At 36.8% G+C, this 20,639-nt stretch overlaps 1 protein-coding gene across 2 annotated transcripts in view; it reads left to right on the top strand.

Moving 5' to 3' along the window:
* Positions 1 to 2,795: 2,795 nt before the first annotated feature.
* The window catches only part of AFAP1 (actin filament associated protein 1), a gene marked incomplete at its 5' end in the record, with an annotated part of 62,143 nt that continues 44,299 nt past the window's right edge, over positions 2,796 to 20,639 (top strand). For both annotated transcript variants that reach the window (XM_084286175.1, XM_084286174.1), the window contains 3 exons: positions 2,796 to 2,922; positions 7,670 to 7,767; positions 19,907 to 20,015. In XM_084286175.1, the coding sequence (XP_084142301.1) occupies positions 2,796 to 2,922; positions 7,670 to 7,767; positions 19,907 to 20,015 (334 nt within the window). The remainder of the gene's footprint in view (positions 2,923 to 7,669; positions 7,768 to 19,906; positions 20,016 to 20,639) is intronic.

Raw genomic sequence — 20,639 nt, 5'->3', positions numbered from 1 at the left:
AGGCAAAGAAATAGTATTCCTCTTGTACATTACATTCACTGGGGAAGAGGAAAAAGGAGAGCTCTCTTTCAGGTTATTTACAGTCTTTTGCCTTAAAGGATCCAGAAAAGATGCCAGTTCAAGTAAATTTTATTGAATATGTGCAATTGAAACTGCCCTATTTTCTGTTGTTGATGCCTTTTTAAAGAACATAGATGCCTTTTAAAAGAACAGATGCCTTTTTAAAGAACATGTATTCTGGTATGTACTATGTACATGTAATTGATATGGCTATAAAAGTAGTTGAAAAAGTACAGTTCTAGTACTGTATACTGATTAGATTTCACAATGATTGCCTAGGTTCTGTGGTAATGATTACTTTTGAAATTAATATCACATCAGTAAATATTAAAAGATTCATATATTCCATGATAATTTAAAGTAATGCTTCTAACAATAATAGCAGTAAATCTTATAATCAAAGTAGACCTAAAAGCAAAAGACAACCATAACCAGACTCATTTACCAGTAATAGAATATACATCTTATTTCTAAAATAATAATAAAAGAAAGAAAACCACAACACAGAGTTGATAACTTGTGTTTGGTGGTGGTGGTTGGTTGTTTTTATTTATTTATTTATTTATTTATTTATTTTTTATTTTTTGAAGTTGTAGATCCTGTTTCTTTGTTTTTCTTGAGTCTATGATCTTGCGTACTGGTCTGCAAAGCAGATTTAAATCATCGCTCTGAATCTCTTCCTTTTAGCTTCAAAAGCTGTATGTTCCTCTGTAATGTGAACAGCTAGAAGTATTGTAGTTCTCCTGAAATACTTTTGGATTTCTGATAGAGCCCTAGTCAGCTTCAAGTATGATGGTTAAAAAAATAAAAAATAAAAAACCTATAGCTGCTGGATGTTTTTCACGAGCTACATTGTCAAGTGATGTAAACAGGTTTAATGCCATCATTTTGGATATGCTTTTTTGGTCTCTATGTAAAAGACTTTGTAAAAATCATTCAGAAATGTTTTTCATGTAAATGTATGCTATTTATATAATAGATAATAGCAATGACAGTAGTCTGTTTTGTAGAAGAACATATTCACCAAGAGAAAACTTGATCAGGATGGATATGTATGTGTGAACTAACAGTGTGTTTCAGAAAAGATTTGCTCAAGTGTACTTCTTGTTAAGTGATTTTCTGGTTGTTGTTGTTAAAACATTATCACACCTTAGTATTGCCAACTGCCATGTCTTCTGTTGCCTTCTAGGAGTATGTTGATTTTGCCAGTGTATGCTGAGGTACAATCATCTGTAAATAAAAAGTGTCATCTGCATTCATGGGTGACAAGAAGAAGCAACAGCCTCTTGCAGGGGTATAGTAGACATCTGCAGGTTTTCCTGCGCAGTCCTACTCTCAAGAATCAGATAAAATCAAGACCAAGGACCATTTAAAAGTCCAAATGTTGTCAGAAATTGAAGAAACAGATTCCAGGTTCACTTGGGTAAACAACCATATCAGAGAAGGCTTTAAGAGTAGGGAAGAGCTGGTAAGGGAGTAAGCAGCAAAGAATGTGCTTTTTAGAAGTCTGAAGAGACTTACCAGCAGTTGCCCTGTTAGGCCCTGAAAAGACTATAAAAACAAAAGTGAGTAAGCAGAGAAAAACTTAAGTAGAGGCATTTTGGAATGAGGTTAGAACTGAGATTAATCCTAGGTGCGGCCCTGAAATGAAATGAATGTTTCCCCTCATCTTTTAATGAGGATAATATCCTCAGATACAAGAAGTATGGAAATGTGAACTATTCCATCCAAGATGAAACCATAAATAAAAATAGACAATCCACTTAAGTGAAGGGACCAAGGAATCTCAGAGTTATGAGTGAGCTGAAGCATGAAAATGTGGTTCCAATATGCACTTACTATAATACTGTATGTTAGGGCCCAAATACTATAGACTTCTCATAAATCTGCTGAATAGGTATCATATGATTAAGCCATAAAAAATGTGTTTAGTTGTATGGTCTGAGCTGCTACAGCTATCAAGACAATGCAAGTCATCAGGGGTAATTTTAAAGGAAGGAAGTGAAAATTCACTTATAAAGTTTGTTGATAACAAAAATGAGAAAAATTGTGAATATGGAGAAGGAATGTGATTTTTTTTGTACAAAGAATTGGAAAGCCTTGAGATCTGGAATAGCAGAAGTAGGGTGAAATAAGAAGTGCATATTTTCAGTGAATCTAGGGAGTAATAAGAACTTATGTGACAGGTTGGGAGCTTGACTTTGAAAAATGGTAGGAATATGAGTCACTGTAAAAAATGACTTTTTTTTTTTTTTTTTCCCCACTGCAAACAGAAGAAATAAGGTGAGGGAAGTAGAGACTCTCACTACAGATTTTGGAAAATACCAATGTGTCTGGAAGTTTTATCAAGCTTAAATTTTGTTGCACAGTTAGAAATTGTTTGTTAAAAGAGAGGAACCAGAGGGGCACTGCTAGAAAAACTTATTGCTGCCACTCCTGCACTTTTGTGCAGGACTGGCTTGATGACGTGGTATGTGAAAGAATAGTGTCTTCTCTTCATTAATTTTGAGGTAACTGCTAGATACACCAGTAGTGCTCACTAATGAATTAGTCTGTTGGTTTTGCCAGTTAATGCAGTCTATTTCCAGCAGGGAAGAGTGTTCACTTACAAGAATTGCTAGAAAATAACTATGAATATGAATAAATGACAATTAACTCCTTTTTTTTTTTTTTTTTTTTTTTTTTTTTCTAATGGGATTTCTCACAAAAAGTAATTTTATTACTGTCTTTCAGCCATGGAAGAGTTAATAGTTGAGCTGCGCCTGTTTCTTGAACTTCTGGACCATGAATATCTAACTTCGACTGTCAGGGAGAAGAAAGCAGTAATAACTAACATTCTCCTGAGGATACAGTCATCAAAAGGTCAGTGTCGGGTGTGTTTTCTTGCTTGCAGAATGCACAGAATAAGTCTGTGCTCAGTGAAATTGTTTTAAGGGGTAAAGACAAGCCCTAAATTGAAGCAAAACAGAAAGACAGGGTGAATCCAAAATGGAATTTTCCTGAATGCTTTCCTTCACAGTCAACAGTAAAATATAGCAAAAGACATAAAGGAAGTAATTTCATTGCACATGGGTGAATCCAGCCACAAAATAACATGATAGATGAATGTTTTCATCTCCGTTGAAGTTACTTCATTTTATTTGTGGCAGCAATTCTATTTGTTAGTTTTGATGCAAAAGTAAAGGAGTGCCAGCCACATGCGCATGGTGCTGCATGCTACATCTCTGCCATATGACCCAAATCCAACAAAGAGCTTGATTTTGAAGTGGACTCCAGTGCATGACTGATACAGGAGTGCCAAGGCAGAACTAGGAAATGGCTGTCAACATGTTTGGTTTGCATTTTGCAAGTAGAGTAATATTCACTTACCCTTTGTCTTCCTAAAACCATTTTGATTGCACAATCGCTTTTATCTCCATCAAGATTATGGAACTGAATGCAGCATGAATGATTGACTATTTACATCAGCCTTTCAACGGTGCTTTTACAAAGAATGTTCCTCACTATTTTTCCTAACAGTACTTGTATATTTCCTTACAATATTTCATTTTGTATAAGGAGGCATCAGAACTATGAGACCTCTCTGTCTCTCCAGCATTTGACAGAAATGCTGTAGCTGTAAACCCCCGTTGTTTAGATTTTAAAAAATACTAGAGTGTTTTGAAGAAAAATTCCACTTTGCAAATGGCTGCATTTCTTAGCTTTCTTCTGCCGTGCTAAAAAAGATATGGTGTTTTTTTTTTGATGCAGTGAAGAAATGTAAAAAAAATTGCACTTGCTACAGGATTCAAGTTCAAGGAGATCAGCTTAGATGTGACACTTAGGAAGATGGTTTTGTGAGTAATATTTGGTGATAGGGAAACAGTTGGACCAGGTGATCTTGGAGGTCTTTTTCAACCATAATGATTCTAAGAGCAACTGTCTAAGAGCTGTAAAATGATGATTGTCCTTCCTTCTGTTTTCACATTCTTAAGGACCCATCATTATTTTTTACTTTACTAATAGCAGAAGGAAGCAGGTAACAATTTCACATGTTGTGGAAGGACGCTTTGTGCTCCAAAAGCTGATCAAAATACCCTGCACTTCTTAAAACAAAAAACTGTAGGTAAGAACTTGCAATTTGATACGTTTTACAGTTCAAAATAACTTCAACAATTCTGACCTGACAGTGTATGTTTTTCTTTTAATCTTTACAACTAGATTTATTTAAAAAAAAAATGACTTTCTCAAAAAGTCAGCATTCGCAGAATGTGAATGTGCAAACACAGAAAAGAAAGATTTTTATATCTTTTCTGGATTGTGGATGGTTTTTCAGGACATAAAACTATAGCTGTTATAGGAAATTAAACAGTGCTGGGTACATTTTTGGACCCTGCAACTCAAGCATTGACACTGTGAAATTATGGAGTGGTACTTGGCATGAGTTTGGCCTTTACTGACTCGTTTTCCATTCAGTTCTTCCATTATCAGTTCTTAGGTGTGATTTGGGAGTTATCACAGGCAAAGATCTATGCCTAGCAAACAGTTCAAAATTGTCCATCCAGTTCAAAATTGTCCAAAATTGTCCTCCACCCTGGCTTTGAGGGTGAGAGATGTTAAACTTATGGATATGGCTTTCTCTGTATTAGAGCATCTTCCCAGACACGTTTAATTTATGACTATAGATGTGGGTGATGATAAAAAGAACCAAGGCCCATAGTTTTCCACCTTTCAGCACCTATATCTTAGGTTTTAGAGCCTATTTCAGGATCTGTAACAAGATCCATTGCATGTTATAATATGGGAACAATCCATTAACAAGATCCATATATTAAGTGGAAGAGCTTGGTTCAGTTACTGGAACTTTATACCCACTTCCACTGCGTGTATTCAAGGAGATACAATTTAGACATGTCAAACGGAAGTCATAAAAGTGATAGAAGGTCCAGAAATATGTGTTCAAATTATCCTTAAAGGAGGTATCATAATTAATCTTGATGTAGAAAAGTGACGGCTGAGATTGAGCTCTTAGACTTACACAACAAAAAAGCAGTGTGCAGTTGCTGGATGTTTATTTCAAAGTGGAAATAAAGCACATGTTTTGAGCATTGACGATATGAACTAATGGAAGAACTTAGTGTCTGCATGCCATTGTTGGCATTTTATCAAGATGGAATATTTTGCTAAAAGATATGCTCTAGTTCAAACAAGAATTAATTCAAGGAAGTCCTATAGCTCAGTTAAGCAAGAGGTCATAGGACTGTACTTCATATGTCTATAAACTCTAGTTTATGGAGCTACAATTTAAATAGAGTTTAAGCCAGCATGGCCTCTAAAAACAGCATCTTATTTCTCTCCCCAGGCTACTCATTCTTGCTCATCGTGTACTGCAGCTTCCTTTCTGCTAGCACAAGCATTATTTGCTTTTTTTTTTTTTTTCTGGTTTATTCCTAACCAGTGTCAGTTCACTGCTCTGGTTCAACCTGAGGCCACACACATGCTTACGCTGGCACAAAGGAGAGGTTGGTGCAGGGACGGGAACAAGGCAAGGAAGGAGCGGTGCTGCCTCCTTGGGAGCTCAGCCATTCATTCCAGCTTAAAGTGTGTGTGAAACTACAGAGGGAGTCATGCACATTAAGGGAGATGACCCTGCTGCTTTTTTTATCAGCTGTAACATTCAGTACTCCCATTCCTTTGAAACTATTCATCTCTTCATTAAAATTAAAAGCAGTAAAAGGCACATAAACCCTCAGTACTCTGTAACTGAGCTGAACTGTCATTCCGAGTCTGTTTTTCAAGATGTTGCTTTACTCCACCCACATAACTCCATGAGAGCTCTCAGATCGCTGGCATGGTTTCACAGGCCTGAGGTCTGTGCTGAGTTCAGACTCTTTATAGGCATTTGCAGAAATCAACTGCCTGAATCCAACAGTGTATTTCGATTGCTGAAGCAAACCATTTAAGAACAACAGGGAAAGGCAATGAAGGATCAGTGCAGCTGGGAACTGCCTGGATTCTTTCTAACATCTGGAAGTTAACAATTAAGTTTTTCTTTGTAAAGGTGTGGAAATTATTATAAAGTTGGATTTTGGTAAAACACTTTAAACTGTAGCTTTCTTTTCAGTAAGTTCTTACTTGTGGAATTCTTCAGAAATCTTTTGCCTTGTGTTATGTATGTCCTAAATGCACACCATTATCTTCACTTCATGTCCACCAACCAGAGCGTACTGGGCCAGTCAGATATATTCTTCAGGTTGCTGGGCCTTAGCCTGCACCATGTCCAAATCAGTGGTTACTCTGATGAGCTGGCAAAACTATAAACTTTGTTTTTCTTCCTGAATCTTGGTATGCCCAATGTACTGTAGGCCTGGAGAAAACACTTGGCTTTTCCTTCTGAAACTCAGACTTCTAAAAGGCAAAGACACAAACAGTTTATTTTGGAGTAAGAACTGTTAATAGATTCAGTCATTTAATATGACCATCACTGTTGCCTGTTTTCCTTAAAGGGTCTTGCTGTTATAAATCTATAATGCTGACTTTGTTGTGTAGTTTGGTAGAAGAATACAAATATTAGAAGAGCAGGTTCGTGCTTCACCAAACATAGTTTTGGGGAGAAACTAGATTTACAGAAGTAGTAGAACCCACTTAGAAAACATTTTTTTTTTTCCCCAGTAAAATGTACTTCATATTTGACTTTTGATGGTATGGGGGACTTGGATATGGATAGCAGTCATAGAATGAATTGATCCTACATAAAGAATAACAAATGAAAGTTATATCAAAAAAAAAGAAAAAAAAAAAGGAATGTTTCTCAAGACTAATCACCTCTTCTTTTGTAGGAAGAAAGAAGATTCTATGGCCCTTAGAGGCAGTTTATTTTATCAGTGTTGATTTTCAATCCAGGACTTCACAGCCAGTGGACTGGGTTATTATGACTAGAAACATTTCATCATTGATTATATTTTTGAAAATTATGTGATCTTGACCAACTTATCTAAACATGAGGAGCTAAATTCAGTATAGGTGTGCACAGGGTACATCCATCCTATTGACTGATTTTTTTGTCAGAGCATTGAGATGCACCCTAATCTTGCTTTTGATTTTTAGAAAAATAAACAATATCGTGAAGTGTGTTCGACTGGGATTTAAATGACTATGCCAAGAAAACGTGGAAGTAGTCACTCCTCTTTCCCCAGGGAGGGCGGGGACCCTGTTTAATTTGCTCCATGTTGCCATTCAGACATTCACAAGAATGCTATCTTCCCCTCATCAATGGTTTTATCTCTGTAATAGATGCCAGGCAAATTGTTTGAATTTTATGTCTTTCAGTTCCAGATGGATAGGCAGTTCAGCACGATTTCCTGTAAATTTTTTCTCTGTCTGGTATTTGTTAATCTAAATATCATTTATGTCATTATCGTATATAGTAAGTATGTGTTTGTTCTGCTTGATTAAATTCCTGAATTCCTACCATTCTTCCAGTTCTTCCTCAGTAAACTGGTTTAGGAGGTAGGTTGTGAGCAGGACTACATGTCAGATTCCAGTGTGTGATGGTAGTATCCTCATGTAGAAAAAAATGTCTCATTTGTATCCACCTAAGCATTAAGTGACATGTTTTGCTCTTCCACAGGTTTTGAAATAAAAGAACATGTGCAGAAAACGGAAGTTGCCAACAGTTTGCCAGCACCTCCTCAAATGCCTCTGCCAGAAATACCTCAGCAGTGGCTGGTGAGTGTTAATTTAAGTACATAAATATATATGAGAGAATATTTTAGTGGTAAGCACTAGCAGAAATGCTTACAAAGGGAAGGAGCCTGTGTGTCCAAGGAAATGATTATTCCTCTCAGCTCCACTCTGGTTGAGGAAATTTGGATCAACTTGCCGAAGAGAAGGCAAAAAATCCCCTGTGGTGAAATAAACCAAAGAACAGGTCACCTGCAAGAGCTGTGGAACTGCAGTCCTTGGCAGTTTTCAGAATTAGAGCAGCAAAAGCCCAAGCAACTTAATGCTGTATTCAGAGATTGGCCTGTCTTGTGGAGATCATGGGTCCTAGCCAGTTTCTTATGATTTTAAGGACCAGCTTTTCCTGGATCAAGTCTTATGAGAACATTCATGAATTAAGAAATGTAGAGTTTTAAAGTCCAGAAAGAATGCTTCTTTTTTTCATAAAGTCCTTGGTGCCCTTCTGTGCTTGGTCTCTTGGTAAGAAATTCCCTGCAGAACAATCAGCAGTTTAAGTTCTTAGTGATGTTTATATGTTTACTGGCTGCAAATTCAATTCCTGCAGTTGGGAGCAGCTGTCTTATTAAACAGTAAACTATGAACAAGTTTTAATTCTCCTCTGTTACCGCTCTGTTACTATTTTAGATTTGAAGAAAACATTTGCAACATATTTTTTTATTTTTTTTTTTTCAGAGAAGCATATGCAAATAATGGTCTATCCTGTTGAAAGGTTAACATAGTCTTAGCCTTAATACTGATGAATTATCCATCTTTTTATTAATTTGTGGAAAAGTGTATGTATTGATAAGGACAGTCTAAAGCTGTACTGAGGAGGCCTTCATTCGTCTGAGGCATGAAGTACATGTGCAGTTTACAGATTAGCAGTCTGTCTTCTCATTATGGAGGCAGAAGACTCCAAAAAACTGAAAGCATTCTTCTTCATTTTAATGTGTTACTCTGTTTTTGCATCTCTGCCCAGATGTTTAAGCAGCTTCCCTGTTTCATAAGCCAATAACAACTTGTGAAGATAAGTACTAACTTATCAGATCAAACTCTTGGCCATCCTTTTGAAAGTGAATAATACTAGATACTGCTGAACAAATTAAAAATAAAAAGGGATATTGTATAAAATATCTTAACCATAGTTTGTTTCTAAGTGCTGCCAGCTGCTGATTTGTGACCTGGAACAAGATTTCTTTCTTTTTTAAATTTCAATTCTATGTAGTGTAAAGAAGTATTCTTAAATCATTATAGAAAGGGAATGTTTGTGCTAGAAACATCCATTTTGAGAGCCATACATATTGTATCAGAATTCAAGTAAAATGAATGTTAGAAAATCATTATGCACAGATTTGAGTGGATGCAAAAGTGGTCTTATTAATATGCAGGGAAACCTTGAGAATCCATTTCATGGTTAACAGTGCCTGAAAATGATTTTTTTTTCTTTAATTCAAGATGCATGTAGCATAAATTACAAGGCAAGTTGTTGATGAGGAGGAAAATTATGCAAAATACACATGACTTTGAAATGTAGACTGTAGGTTCAAGCTTCATAAACTCAAGCCAATTGAGTTCCTAATTCTTTCATATTTGTGTAGGTTCAGTTTAATAAATTGCCTCTGAAGAGTCAAATTGTTGTTCTAAAGACAACTGACCTACATTTCCTTTCTCATATACTGACATGAAAATTCCCTTAAAGTTGGTGCTGCTTCACTGAACGAAATGTTGTGAGGTATGAATTTGGTCCAGTAGGTCACTGCTGTTTTGCAGGAGTTATATTCAGTTTGGATTTCAAAGTAACAAAAATAGTTCTCTGAGATACAGTGATTAATTAATGTGGAAATTGACAGAATTAGAGATGGTTGATCTGGGGCATGTTCTTGCTATGCTGAGTCTGACAAAGTGGAGTTGGGACATGGCCCTTCCCTCTGACCTGAGAGTAACACTGCAGGTCCTTCCATCTCGGCATCTTGGTGAAGTTATGAAGCTGAGCTGTTTTTTTTTTTTTTTTTTTTTTTTTTCTGTAGTGGTGGAAGCTCATTTTGGCCACTTTTCCTGTAATCCTATTGGTGCTGTCAGGCAATGGTGGTCCGTGCCTCCATTTCTGGTGTTGGTACCACTTTGAGATCAGCTGGAAAATGTTCCAGGCTTCTTTTTGTCTTCTGTTATCCAAATATAGGTTACGAGTGGTGTTATTTTAAGACACTATGAGATCATAATTTGTGAAAGAGATGACAGACTGCTGTTGTCCTGCAAAAGATCAGGTGGAGCCAGAAGGGAAGGGCAAAACTATCAGCTTTTTGACTTTTGAACACTGGTGCAAGCTCAAACCCCAATTTGACTGTTAAAAAATTATCCTGAAGTTATGTTGAGACAATGGAATTGATTTTTTTTTTTTAAACCTTTCACTGCTAGAGGCTTCTTTGGTAGACCCTCATTATAATTAGATATGACCAGAGACTGTTGCATCATCTTTCTTTGTACACCAGGCTGGACATCCGTGATAGTGGCTAAGATCTATTTTTCCCTTCCATTAAAGCTCCTGCATAGTGATTTTTAATCTCTTAATCAACAGGCTCCTAAAAATGGGTAGATGATGCTGTCAATCTCTATAGAAATTGTACATAATTACATTGCTCAGTGACACCGATGTCCTGCCTTTCATAAAGACTTTTCACAGAAGAAGAAAGCCTGGAGAAAGGAAACCATTGGGCTCACCTGAGAAATTCTGCTCCAAGGTGCCCTTCTTCACATTGCAAGTTAGAAGTCATATTACATGTCACCTCCTTTTGTCGACCATTCAGCACAGAGACCAGGTTCTTCCAGTTGGTCTCAGCCTCCGGTAGAAACACAATATGCTGCTGGAACACAGCAATTTACTGGAAGTGGAAATCAATAACTTTAAATAAGCTATGCACTGTTTAAAATCTAAGTTTTTAGCACATCAGTTATTGAGCATGCTGGAAAATTAAAGTTTCATTTACACCACTGTTTCTTTTTATGGCACTCAAGGGATTGCGCATTCAAAAATGTTTAGTCTGAATTGATGTTTAAGCTTTTACTTATGTAAAGATGTGTGGGTGGGAAGGAATTCAATCCTCCTTAAAGTAGTGCCAGGAGCCAGAATTATGTGTGGGCAGGTGCTGTGCGAGGTTTCCTTTTCAGATCTGTAAATAGACCTGCATATTTGCTCAGGCCAAATCTTATATCAGTTTTGTTATTATTCATCAGCCTATGAACAAAGATCATAAAATTCATTTTATTTAGAGACATGTTGTTAATATTTAAAGTGACGTCTCCAGTTATTAAAATGTGTTAAAGCCCAGAGAATTTTCCTGGACTCAGTGGGCTTTGGACCAGGTCTTAAAATCCAGGGACAAAATTGGACCTTACATGTACTTGAATAAATCACATGCTCTCTTAGAAATTCTTTGTCTGTATACATTCCCTTGCCCACATCTGGTCTAGCAGACTTTCTGTCAGGCTTAGAAAGCACAAATCCTCCCATGCTTTAGCCCATGCAGACAGCTCCTTCAGATGGCCAGCAAAGTAAAAGCTTCAGATAAAAAACATGACCATGAGAGGCATGTCTGAGTCTGCTGCAGAACTCAACTCTTACTTGGATATGAGAGAGAAGATCATCTTTTGAAATAAAGTTGAGATGCTTCTCCATTCTTTTAGCCTGCTTTCTCCCTCTCCAAATCAGCACTCACTTTTATGATATATCCCTGCAGTGAAAGGACAGGCAGCAGTGGGGGATTTGGAGCAATAAGAAAGTTAATACTCTGTGTGTAGCCCTCACAGTGCTGCCAGGGTTTAATAACTAGGATCCCATCACTGCGCTATCACCAAGTTGCCTTGAAGTCCATTTTACACTGAGGCAACAGAATAATATCCGCTATGTCCTGCTGCTCTGACGTGCCGGAGGAATACTGGCATAAATTATCCACAGCATGACAGTGACAGAATACTTCTAGCCTCCAAGCATTTGGTTGTCGTAGTACATCTGACATTCAGTGATTTCAGCACATTGTGCAGTCCAAGAAAATCAAATACGAACAGCACCCTTAGCTCTTTTGCATGATTTTCACAGTAAAATTGGATATATGTTTTGTTTTTCCTGGAATATTGTCAATTTAATAATTATTTAACCGCAACAAGTGTCCAGCAAGATGCCAGAACCCCTGTAGATATAAATCAAAAGCATAGGTCATCTTTCTCCAACCCTTTCTTGCAACATACACAGTCACACTGTAGGAGTGTTTCATATAAATGGGCTTCCTATTGAGGAGAAGTGATATGACAGCCCCCCTTTATCTGGCTGCCTGTCAGGTATACTCTCAGATATTTATTAGAAAATGCTGAAAGGAAATAGCGTCCTTGGAGAAGAAAAAATCATCCTGAAATCAAAAGGATTTTTAAGGTGATATATCATCAATTGTATTAATCATTCTTCAAACAAACAAACAAAAAGTGCCAGTCTTCAAGATTTTCTCAAATGCGCAGTTAGGCTTGTGACAGCAAAAGCAAGAGGCTTGTGTACCAGGTGGGTACTTAGGAATCTTTGTTTCGTCTTGTTTTTTTTTTCTTCTGATACTGGAAATCAGTTGTTATTCTCAGTACTTTAAAAAATAATCTTAAAATAGTGTTGGCTTTGGAGCTTTTTTTCCTCATAAAAAAATTTTAGAAGCAAAAATAAACAATTCAACAAGAAACTCAATTGTTTCTTTCAGAGCTGGCCAGTAGCTTCAATCTGAATGAACAAGACCTTCAGTAATGAAGGAACAACTAGAAGGTCCTTTTTGATTATTGAGTCCAGTTGCTCTTACTGCGGGTTATTAACACATAAGCTCTTTCAGAAACTTAAAATCTATTTCTTACCATTTTAGGTTTCTTTAAACCACTATTTCAATTCAAAAGGCTGTTCCACCATGTTCATTGTCAGCCATTGTCCTTATGTCTAAGTATTTTTTTTTTTTCCTCACTTTGGTAAATCCTTTGTCATTTGAAATCACAGTCATATTCTTCTCAGGTTTCATTTCTATACATTTCATGTAAGACAGGCTCTGTTAGTTTCTGTTTTGAAGTATAGTTTGATCCTGCTGAACTAGTTTCCATTATCTGTATTTCTCCTATGCTCTAGTTTCATATTCTAGTTTGACCAGAAGTGACCAGAAGAGCTGTCCTCAGGGCATGATTTCATTGTGGAATATTTCCAGTGTTTATATATGTGATTGAATAAGGAATAAGCCATTGTGTTTTTTTTGTTTGTTTGTTTGGTCTTTTTTTGGTCTTTTTTTTTTTTGTTTATTTTGGTTGGTTGTTTTTGTGCATGTGTTGATCTTCTCTTGCAGGACACCACATTTGCCATATCCATTTTCTCTGGGTAGGGTTGGTGTATTATTGTTGATTATTTATATCACATTTGCAAATGGTATCACAGAAAAGTTTTAGTTACAACAATTCCCTTTATAACAGTGCCTTTTTAACAGTGACCATCACAATATTTCAAAGCTTTCTTGATGTCTAATCTGACAAAATGACTGTTCCCAACAACCTTTACCTAGAATTTGCATTTAAACTGGATGAGTTCTTTGGGCTTAGAGTAGGATGGAACTTTTTTACACCAGATTCTTCCTATGATCATTGTGAAGCTATATGTCTATAGCTTCTCTGTCTATACTAGATGCTCATGGTCTTTGACCTTTGTAAAAGGAAGTTATGAAATTAGGCCAGTAAGTACCAAAGTCTCTCGTTTTTGTTTGATACAGTTTAGGCCCTTAGAGAATATTGCTCCAGAGGAAATGGTGTTTCATTATTCACAGTGCTGCTTGTCTTGTCTGCACAAGCACCTGGATGAGCTTATAAAGTGGAGTAGGAAGGTGACTGGGGATTAAGGTACTTCTTTGAGCTAGAATAACCACCTCTGACTGAGGGCTCTGTGCTGCTTAAATTCAGTTTCTTCTTTCTCATGTAATACACATGAAAATGTTTCTCAGAATTAATTAAAGACCATTTCTTGCTATACCCAGACCCTTTGCTCGATATGAGACAATTTTTGTTTAGTCTGAGTGACAGTTCCAAATAGTTGTGTAATAATCTTTTATTACAGAATCTGAATGAAACAGAAATACCCTGTTTGTGTTTCTGCCTCATTCTTTTTTGCATTTTCTTTTTATTTCTTTAAATCTTCTGTTACTTACATGGGGTCTGCTGTTTATTTTCACTTCTGCCTTCCATAGATTTGGGGTGAAACTCTTTCTATGGTTCATCCTGTGCTGCAGTTTTCTCTGTTTTATTTAATATCTTAAATATCAATGAATTAAATGCAAATTAATTAAGTAACTCTGGTCCTGGTGTGATTCCTGTGTAATACTGTCCTCCAGACAGTATTCAGATCAAATTGTGGAGCCACAGGACGCCTTGAGTCATTCTTTAACTGTGACTAAGTCTGTTCAGATCCTTTTCCCATCATCAGGTTGTGGTTTTTGAGGCTGGAATCTGTAGTCACTGTAAATACTAATCACTTTTCCAGAGATACCTTTAATTAGATATTCACTCCTGCGTCAGCAGGCGCACTCCTAGGCAGTCTCAGACATATTTCCACTCTCAGGAGCAATGTGCAAAGCCTGTACCTTGCTATTCGTCTCAAATCTTCCGCTGTTCAGAATCATCCTGAACACAAGCTTTGCTTGTGCTTATGTTCATCCTCTGCCTGGTGGTCACTTCCACTAGTACGCAATCCTGCACCTGATTGCTTCTCTGAGCACATTCATCTCTTCTGTATCTGTAAACACCAGACTACCAAATGCCATTGGCTGATAATTTTGCAGTAGTAAAAGCCTTATTTCATCTTGGAGACAACTACAAGAGCCTCTTACTACTCCTTACCAGTCCTATGAGCCACACTTGTTTGTTATGTGGCTGGCTGGTTTGCTGTCCTTTGTCAGATGTGCTCAGAGTCTGAAAAGTTGAATTGTTAGACTTTTTTTCATGTTATTTGGCTCCCAGTTTCTTAGGGTCTAGATGACAACCTGAAAAATTGTCAACCTTGAAAACCGAAACCTTGGAATACAAGGCTGTGGTCACATGAAGAATTCTCCTTGTCTTCTGCATCTTTGCACTCAGGCTAATATTTCACTTCTGCACAGCTCAACATGCTCTTAATATCCCACGTAGTCAGCATTTTTGACCTGAAAAATCCATGGTCCATCCACGTCCTCAAGTGCTGGCAATAAACAGCAGTTTATTTTTAGTGCCTTAGTGATTCTGAGTTTTTCTAAAGACTTTCATACCAAGTCCAAGTGTGTGGTGAGTACTCATGCCCAATTTCCAGCCTTTACTGCGGTGTGATGAAGCCTCGTTGACATGTACCGTTAGCAATTTTGCCAATTGTATTGGTGCTCAATTTCTCAATTTGTTTTGCCATCTGGACATTCACTTTTTTTACATCTGGGGAGCGGGATCATAATTGCATGAGCCCTCTTCCCCCCCCAGGCTGAGGATGCCACAGGGCTGTACGGAGGTCAGCTCGAAGCTTGCTCTGGCACAAATGGCACGTGCATGTGTCAAAGACTTTGCTTGAAAGCCCACATTTGCCTGCTGCCTTCTTTATTATGCATCACCAGTGTGTGACCACTCTTCCAGTGTCATGTTGCTGCTTTGCAGCATTGAGGGGTAACGTAGCAGCTGGCTCTACAGTCCAGCTGGATCTGAACTGGTGGCTGATCTAATAACACATGTGTGAGCATGGCTGTGGAATTGCTGGCAGCCCTTGGCTCCAGCATGGGTGTACCGACAGTCTTTTCCTCTGTTAAAGTCACTGCTTTTCACAGTAAACTTTCACATCTTAAATCATTGCATGAACAGAGGTGTTTCTTTCTATTTCCTATATAGTGTAAGGCTTCATTGGGGTGTAAAGTGCTTTTATAACCTCAAACTGTGGAGGATGACATTTCTTTTCCTCTGCCTTTTATACAACTTCTCACATTATATGCTAGCGTACCCTCAGCAGGTATCAGATAGACTATCCCTAAAAAAAAAAAAAAAAAAAAAAAAGTTATTACCTACCTTGGTAACCCCTGGACAGAAGAGGGAAAAGAGGGAAATGAAGTATTTTCTACCCTAGGATAAAGAAAGAAATAGTTCATTTGTGGTCCGTGCAACACAGAAGGGCAGGTGGAGAGGTAGACCATAATAGACCATAAAATTAATGTTTCCACTAAGTCTGTGTCATAGTATCCAGTAGAATAGTGAGTTTTAATGTCCAGGTAAGTATTGCTTATTTGGAGATACTTTTTTTCTTTCTCTGAGCAATCTCTCCTGTAAATTGTTTTTGGGCATCCCATGGACAACCCAATCTTTAGTGTCTTCAGAGATCTCAGTTCTGTAATATAATTATCACCCCTTATGAGTCTTCATTTCAAATAAACCATCTCTCATTTTGTCTCAGACCCAGCTCCTGTCAAGCATCTTTATCTGTTTTTTCAGTGTCACTGGTGTTATTCTGGGCAACAATATCCCACTCATTTTTGTCCCTTTTCCTTCAGTGATATAAAAAATAATGTTTTTTGTTTTTTTTTTTTCTAACTCAGTTCTTATTCCTGTTATTGAACAAGATTATTTGTTCTTGAAAGGCAGAATTCTCTCATTTTCTTCCCTGTGGTCTGTTGTAAAAAAATAAAAGCAGAAATTTTTGCTAATGCTTTCTTTGCAGGTTGCCAGGTCTTTCCTCCTGATACCACTCAAACTACACATGTTCTATGGTTGTTGTTTTTTTTTTTGTTTGTTTGTTTGTTTTGAGACTTAATCCTTTTATATGATATGTAAATAGTTTAGTGTTTTTATGGACTTTTTATTTTCAGATAAACTAATGAAAAATTATGCAATCAAGAATTATTCCAGTTCATAATTCATAACTTAACCACAGGTCTTCCACTGAAAAACTGCCAGGTTAAAAACATTAGGCAATACAACTATCAATAGTAAAATAAGTAAAGCACTGTAAATATTAAGTAATATCAAAATGCTCATATGTATTTTTTATATTTCTGGATGCTCAAAGATATACGTGTTCCATAGCTCCCCGAAGATGTAGCTGTTTATCATACAGATTTGAATGAGTTATTTTTATTTTGTATTTAATCTGTTGGATTTTCTTTCAATATTAAAGCAGCCTGCTTTAATCAGAAAGTATTCAATGTTGGATATTTCTGTTTCTTCTTATATATATATATATTATTTATTTATTTATTTTCGGTGAAAATGAAATCTTTTTATAATTGTTTTCAACTTTGTTATAGCAAGCACTGCAAAATGCATTTCAAAACCAAGGGCCGGTTAATTCAGCAATGGATTCCATCTGTGTTGACATTGGCTGCACAGCCCAGCCCGCCCCAGCTGCGTGAAGTAACTGGTGCTCCAGCAGGGTCGAATTCAGACAAGCACCATTTGTGTTTCATTTCCTTTTTTCTTTCTTTCTGAATAACATTTTGTCTAAAAACAAGTATTTTTTTTCCTGATCTTTATTGGAACCTCTTATTTATTTCTGGTAAAAGATAGCTTTGAAACCTTGTTACTATGTCAAGTCAAAATTGGAATGACTCTCAGGATGGGTATTTCCTGGGTGAATTAGGTTTAATAATGATAGGAATTTCATATATCATCTACACACCTGGCAGGGAAAATAGTTTAAGGCTAGACAAAGATATTAATATATCTGTCCTATGAAAGGGGTGGTATGAATCTGCATTGCCCCAGGAATAAGCCTTGACCCTGACTCGCTTGAGCAAGGCTCTGCCCACCTGCCTGAAAGAGGAAAATGCATACTCTTTTGAGGAAGTTCTCCCTATTGTACCCAACAATTCAGGGCACACAGACCTGACTGTGTGTGTAGGTGTGTAGGGTAAAATTCACAACGTGCTGTCAATTTTCCAATATTAACTAACATGTAATATTATGTAATGTCCCTTATGCCTGTTGCACAGCAGCAGGTAACCTTGAAAGGCTCATTTATTTTGTGATGATGTGCAGATTTGCAATTTGTGTTTTTTAGCAGAATCACAAGGAATCTACAGTAAAAGTTGTATTTTTTCATCATTTTGCTTATTTGACAGATAATTTCTCTAGCAAAACTGGTCTGTGATGAAAACTCATTTGGTTCACACTGCAGATAACAGTAATTGCTGTCTCTTAACTGTAATTGACTGTGACATACTAAGTTTGCTACATCATTTGATATAGAAATAATATTAGTGTAAATGTCAATCCAGCCAAGAATGTTTGTGTTTAGGCACAAATCAGTTCATTAGTCATATGGAAATTCTTGATTTTACTGGGCAGCTTAGTGTTCAATGGCAAGTTGGTGCTCAATCTTCTGAAGTACAGATTTATTCCTTGCCTTTGTGCCAACTGGGAATTCATAAGCATGTACCCGTGAGGCAGAATAACCTACTGCATATAAATGTAACTACAGAGCGCTCTAAGACTGGTACTACTCATCTTGCTGAGTAGTTGAGAATTAGGTGTCTGGCACAGTTTAGTCGGTGTCGAGGTGTCTGGCTATGAAATGTGGAAAGACGAATCCACCCCTGAAAGTGCCAAGGACCTAATTTCAAAACAGTCAATGTCACATGTTATTAATGGTCACGTCCCTCTCAGGTAATTATAGGCCTATAGCCAAAGAGGAACATAGTCACTGTGCCTTCACCTATGTTCCATGAAAAAAGGATTTCTGCCTCTCCTAGACTATTCAGCCCACCTGAGATCTGAACTGTGCTCTAGAAACGTTTGTCCATAAGTAAAGCCCACGTGACTAATTTCTTACTTAGATATCTCTGTTTTCCTGATGTTGAGTGGATCGGTCCAATGAAGACAAACGCCGTTACATCTATTTCATTACATGACAAAGATGTATTCAAAAACTGTTACTGCAGAAATGAGACTCTGCTTACAAGTTACATTTTTGTAATAATGCAATAAACCACTGGTATTGGAAAAAGACTGAAGTATTTCCTCCAATATGAATATATGGATCTAAAAACTTACGGCAAATATGAACGTGTTCTATAAAATGCAGTTGTTTTGGTCCTTGCTAAAGAAATAGAACAGTAAAGTCATATGGAAGAAGTCTGAGTACTAAATTTACTTTTTTACTATATCAACATACCAGTAGTTGGTCAGTTTTAAATTTAAAACAGGCTTATATTTAGAAAAGAAGCATTTCAGAATTTGACCTGGTATTTGAAATATTTATTTTATCATATAATAGTTTCTTGATGTTCCAAGCTATTCATCATTTGTATAGCTCAGTTTTCACCAAGTAGAGGTACATTTTAAAAATTAATGTCTATATTAAGAATTGGTTTGCCATTGAAAAACAGAATGCATCATTAAAACATGGTCTAGGTTATCTGTCCTTGATCTCTGCCAGATCAGGCTATTTAACTTTTCTAAACTGTACAACCAAAGTGATGCTTGCTACTGTAATATGAATTATTTTAGATGTAGAATACTAATAAATAAGCCTCAACACTATAAAATGTCCTATGTATGTAAATCACTTTGGTACATAGATCCTTTACATTTGTAGTCCTTAAATAGAGAGAACTATATCTTTTCAACATGTTAGATTGTATAGTATTTATATCACTGAAGGACATCAGTTGAAGTACATGCAAGAAGGTTCTGCTTCCTTTCCATGAACAGAGGTAAAGGGATTGGCAATAATGATAGGTTGTGAAGTGTATCATTATGTTTTGAAGCATAAATAAGTCACTTCACATCTTCAAATCTCAACCTCTACTTATTACTGTTTAATGATAGCATCATAAAAGGAGCTTGAGATTTAGGTCATAAAAGGAGCTTGAGATTTAGGCTTTTTTTTTTTTTTTCCTTCTAAATGCTGCTACCCTTCATGTCTTACTCAAAGGTCAACATCTAATTCACTCCTCCAGAGCCTTGGCTTTAGAGATAGTTAAAGTAAGATATAGTTACATAGTTATATATATAAACCCAGCAGCTAGTCCTGACTATATGTATATATGTGTTACTTGTAAACTGATAATGAGCAGATGTTTCAATGATGTTTATTTTAACACCTTTAATTGTTTTCTGATTTTTTTTTTGTCCTGTTTTCTTCCTTTAGCCACCAGATAATGGGCCTCCACCATTACCAACATCTTCCCTTCCTGAAGGCTATTACGAAGAGGCAGTGCCACTTAGTCCTGGGAAGGCTCCTGAGTACATCACTTCCAGTGAGTAGTGTATGCAGATCAGTTTCAGAACAAATGCTAATTCTAGTGTCCTTCAGCTTTTTTTAGCGTTCAACAGCTACATCTCTTTTAGTGCCATTGTAGTGTGTCATATGTGTGGTTTAATTGTCCTCACTGCCATAGGTTGTTTTAGTGTGCACAGCTGTTTTGGTGTGCACAAACAAGGCTCCTTTTAGAGGAAACTAAACCTGGAGCTCCAAGTTAGGTGCACATGTGTTTTGACTGCTATTGGAGACAGAGAGTCCGATTTAGCCATTAATCCTTTGGACATATTTGAAGCATGAATATGATGGGGACGTTCTTACCAGGGATCCAGAGTTAAGTATTGTCCGGAGTAAAACCCTCTAACCTACCAATAGTGTAAATGTAGATGCCTTAGAACTTGGTGTTGGTCTGCAGATCTCCTGGTATGTTCCTATTGCACTGAATTACTTGCCAAAGTACACAAAGAAAAAACAAAAAAAAACTTTTCTAAAGTGAGTAATTATTGACAGGATGTGATCTGCAGCATTTCTGATGATGTATTGTGGATAGGGATAAATCATTCATACTGGCTCCCATAAGCCATGCCTGATGAACATGTCACTATTACAGTGACTAAATATA

This window comes from Netta rufina, assembly GCF_964035555.1.
Source record: "Netta rufina genome assembly, chromosome: 4".
Lineage (NCBI taxonomy): Eukaryota > Metazoa > Chordata > Aves > Anseriformes > Anatidae > Netta > Netta rufina.
Note: the sequence above shows the minus strand (reverse complement) of the source record. Positions and strands in the feature narration are given on the sequence as shown.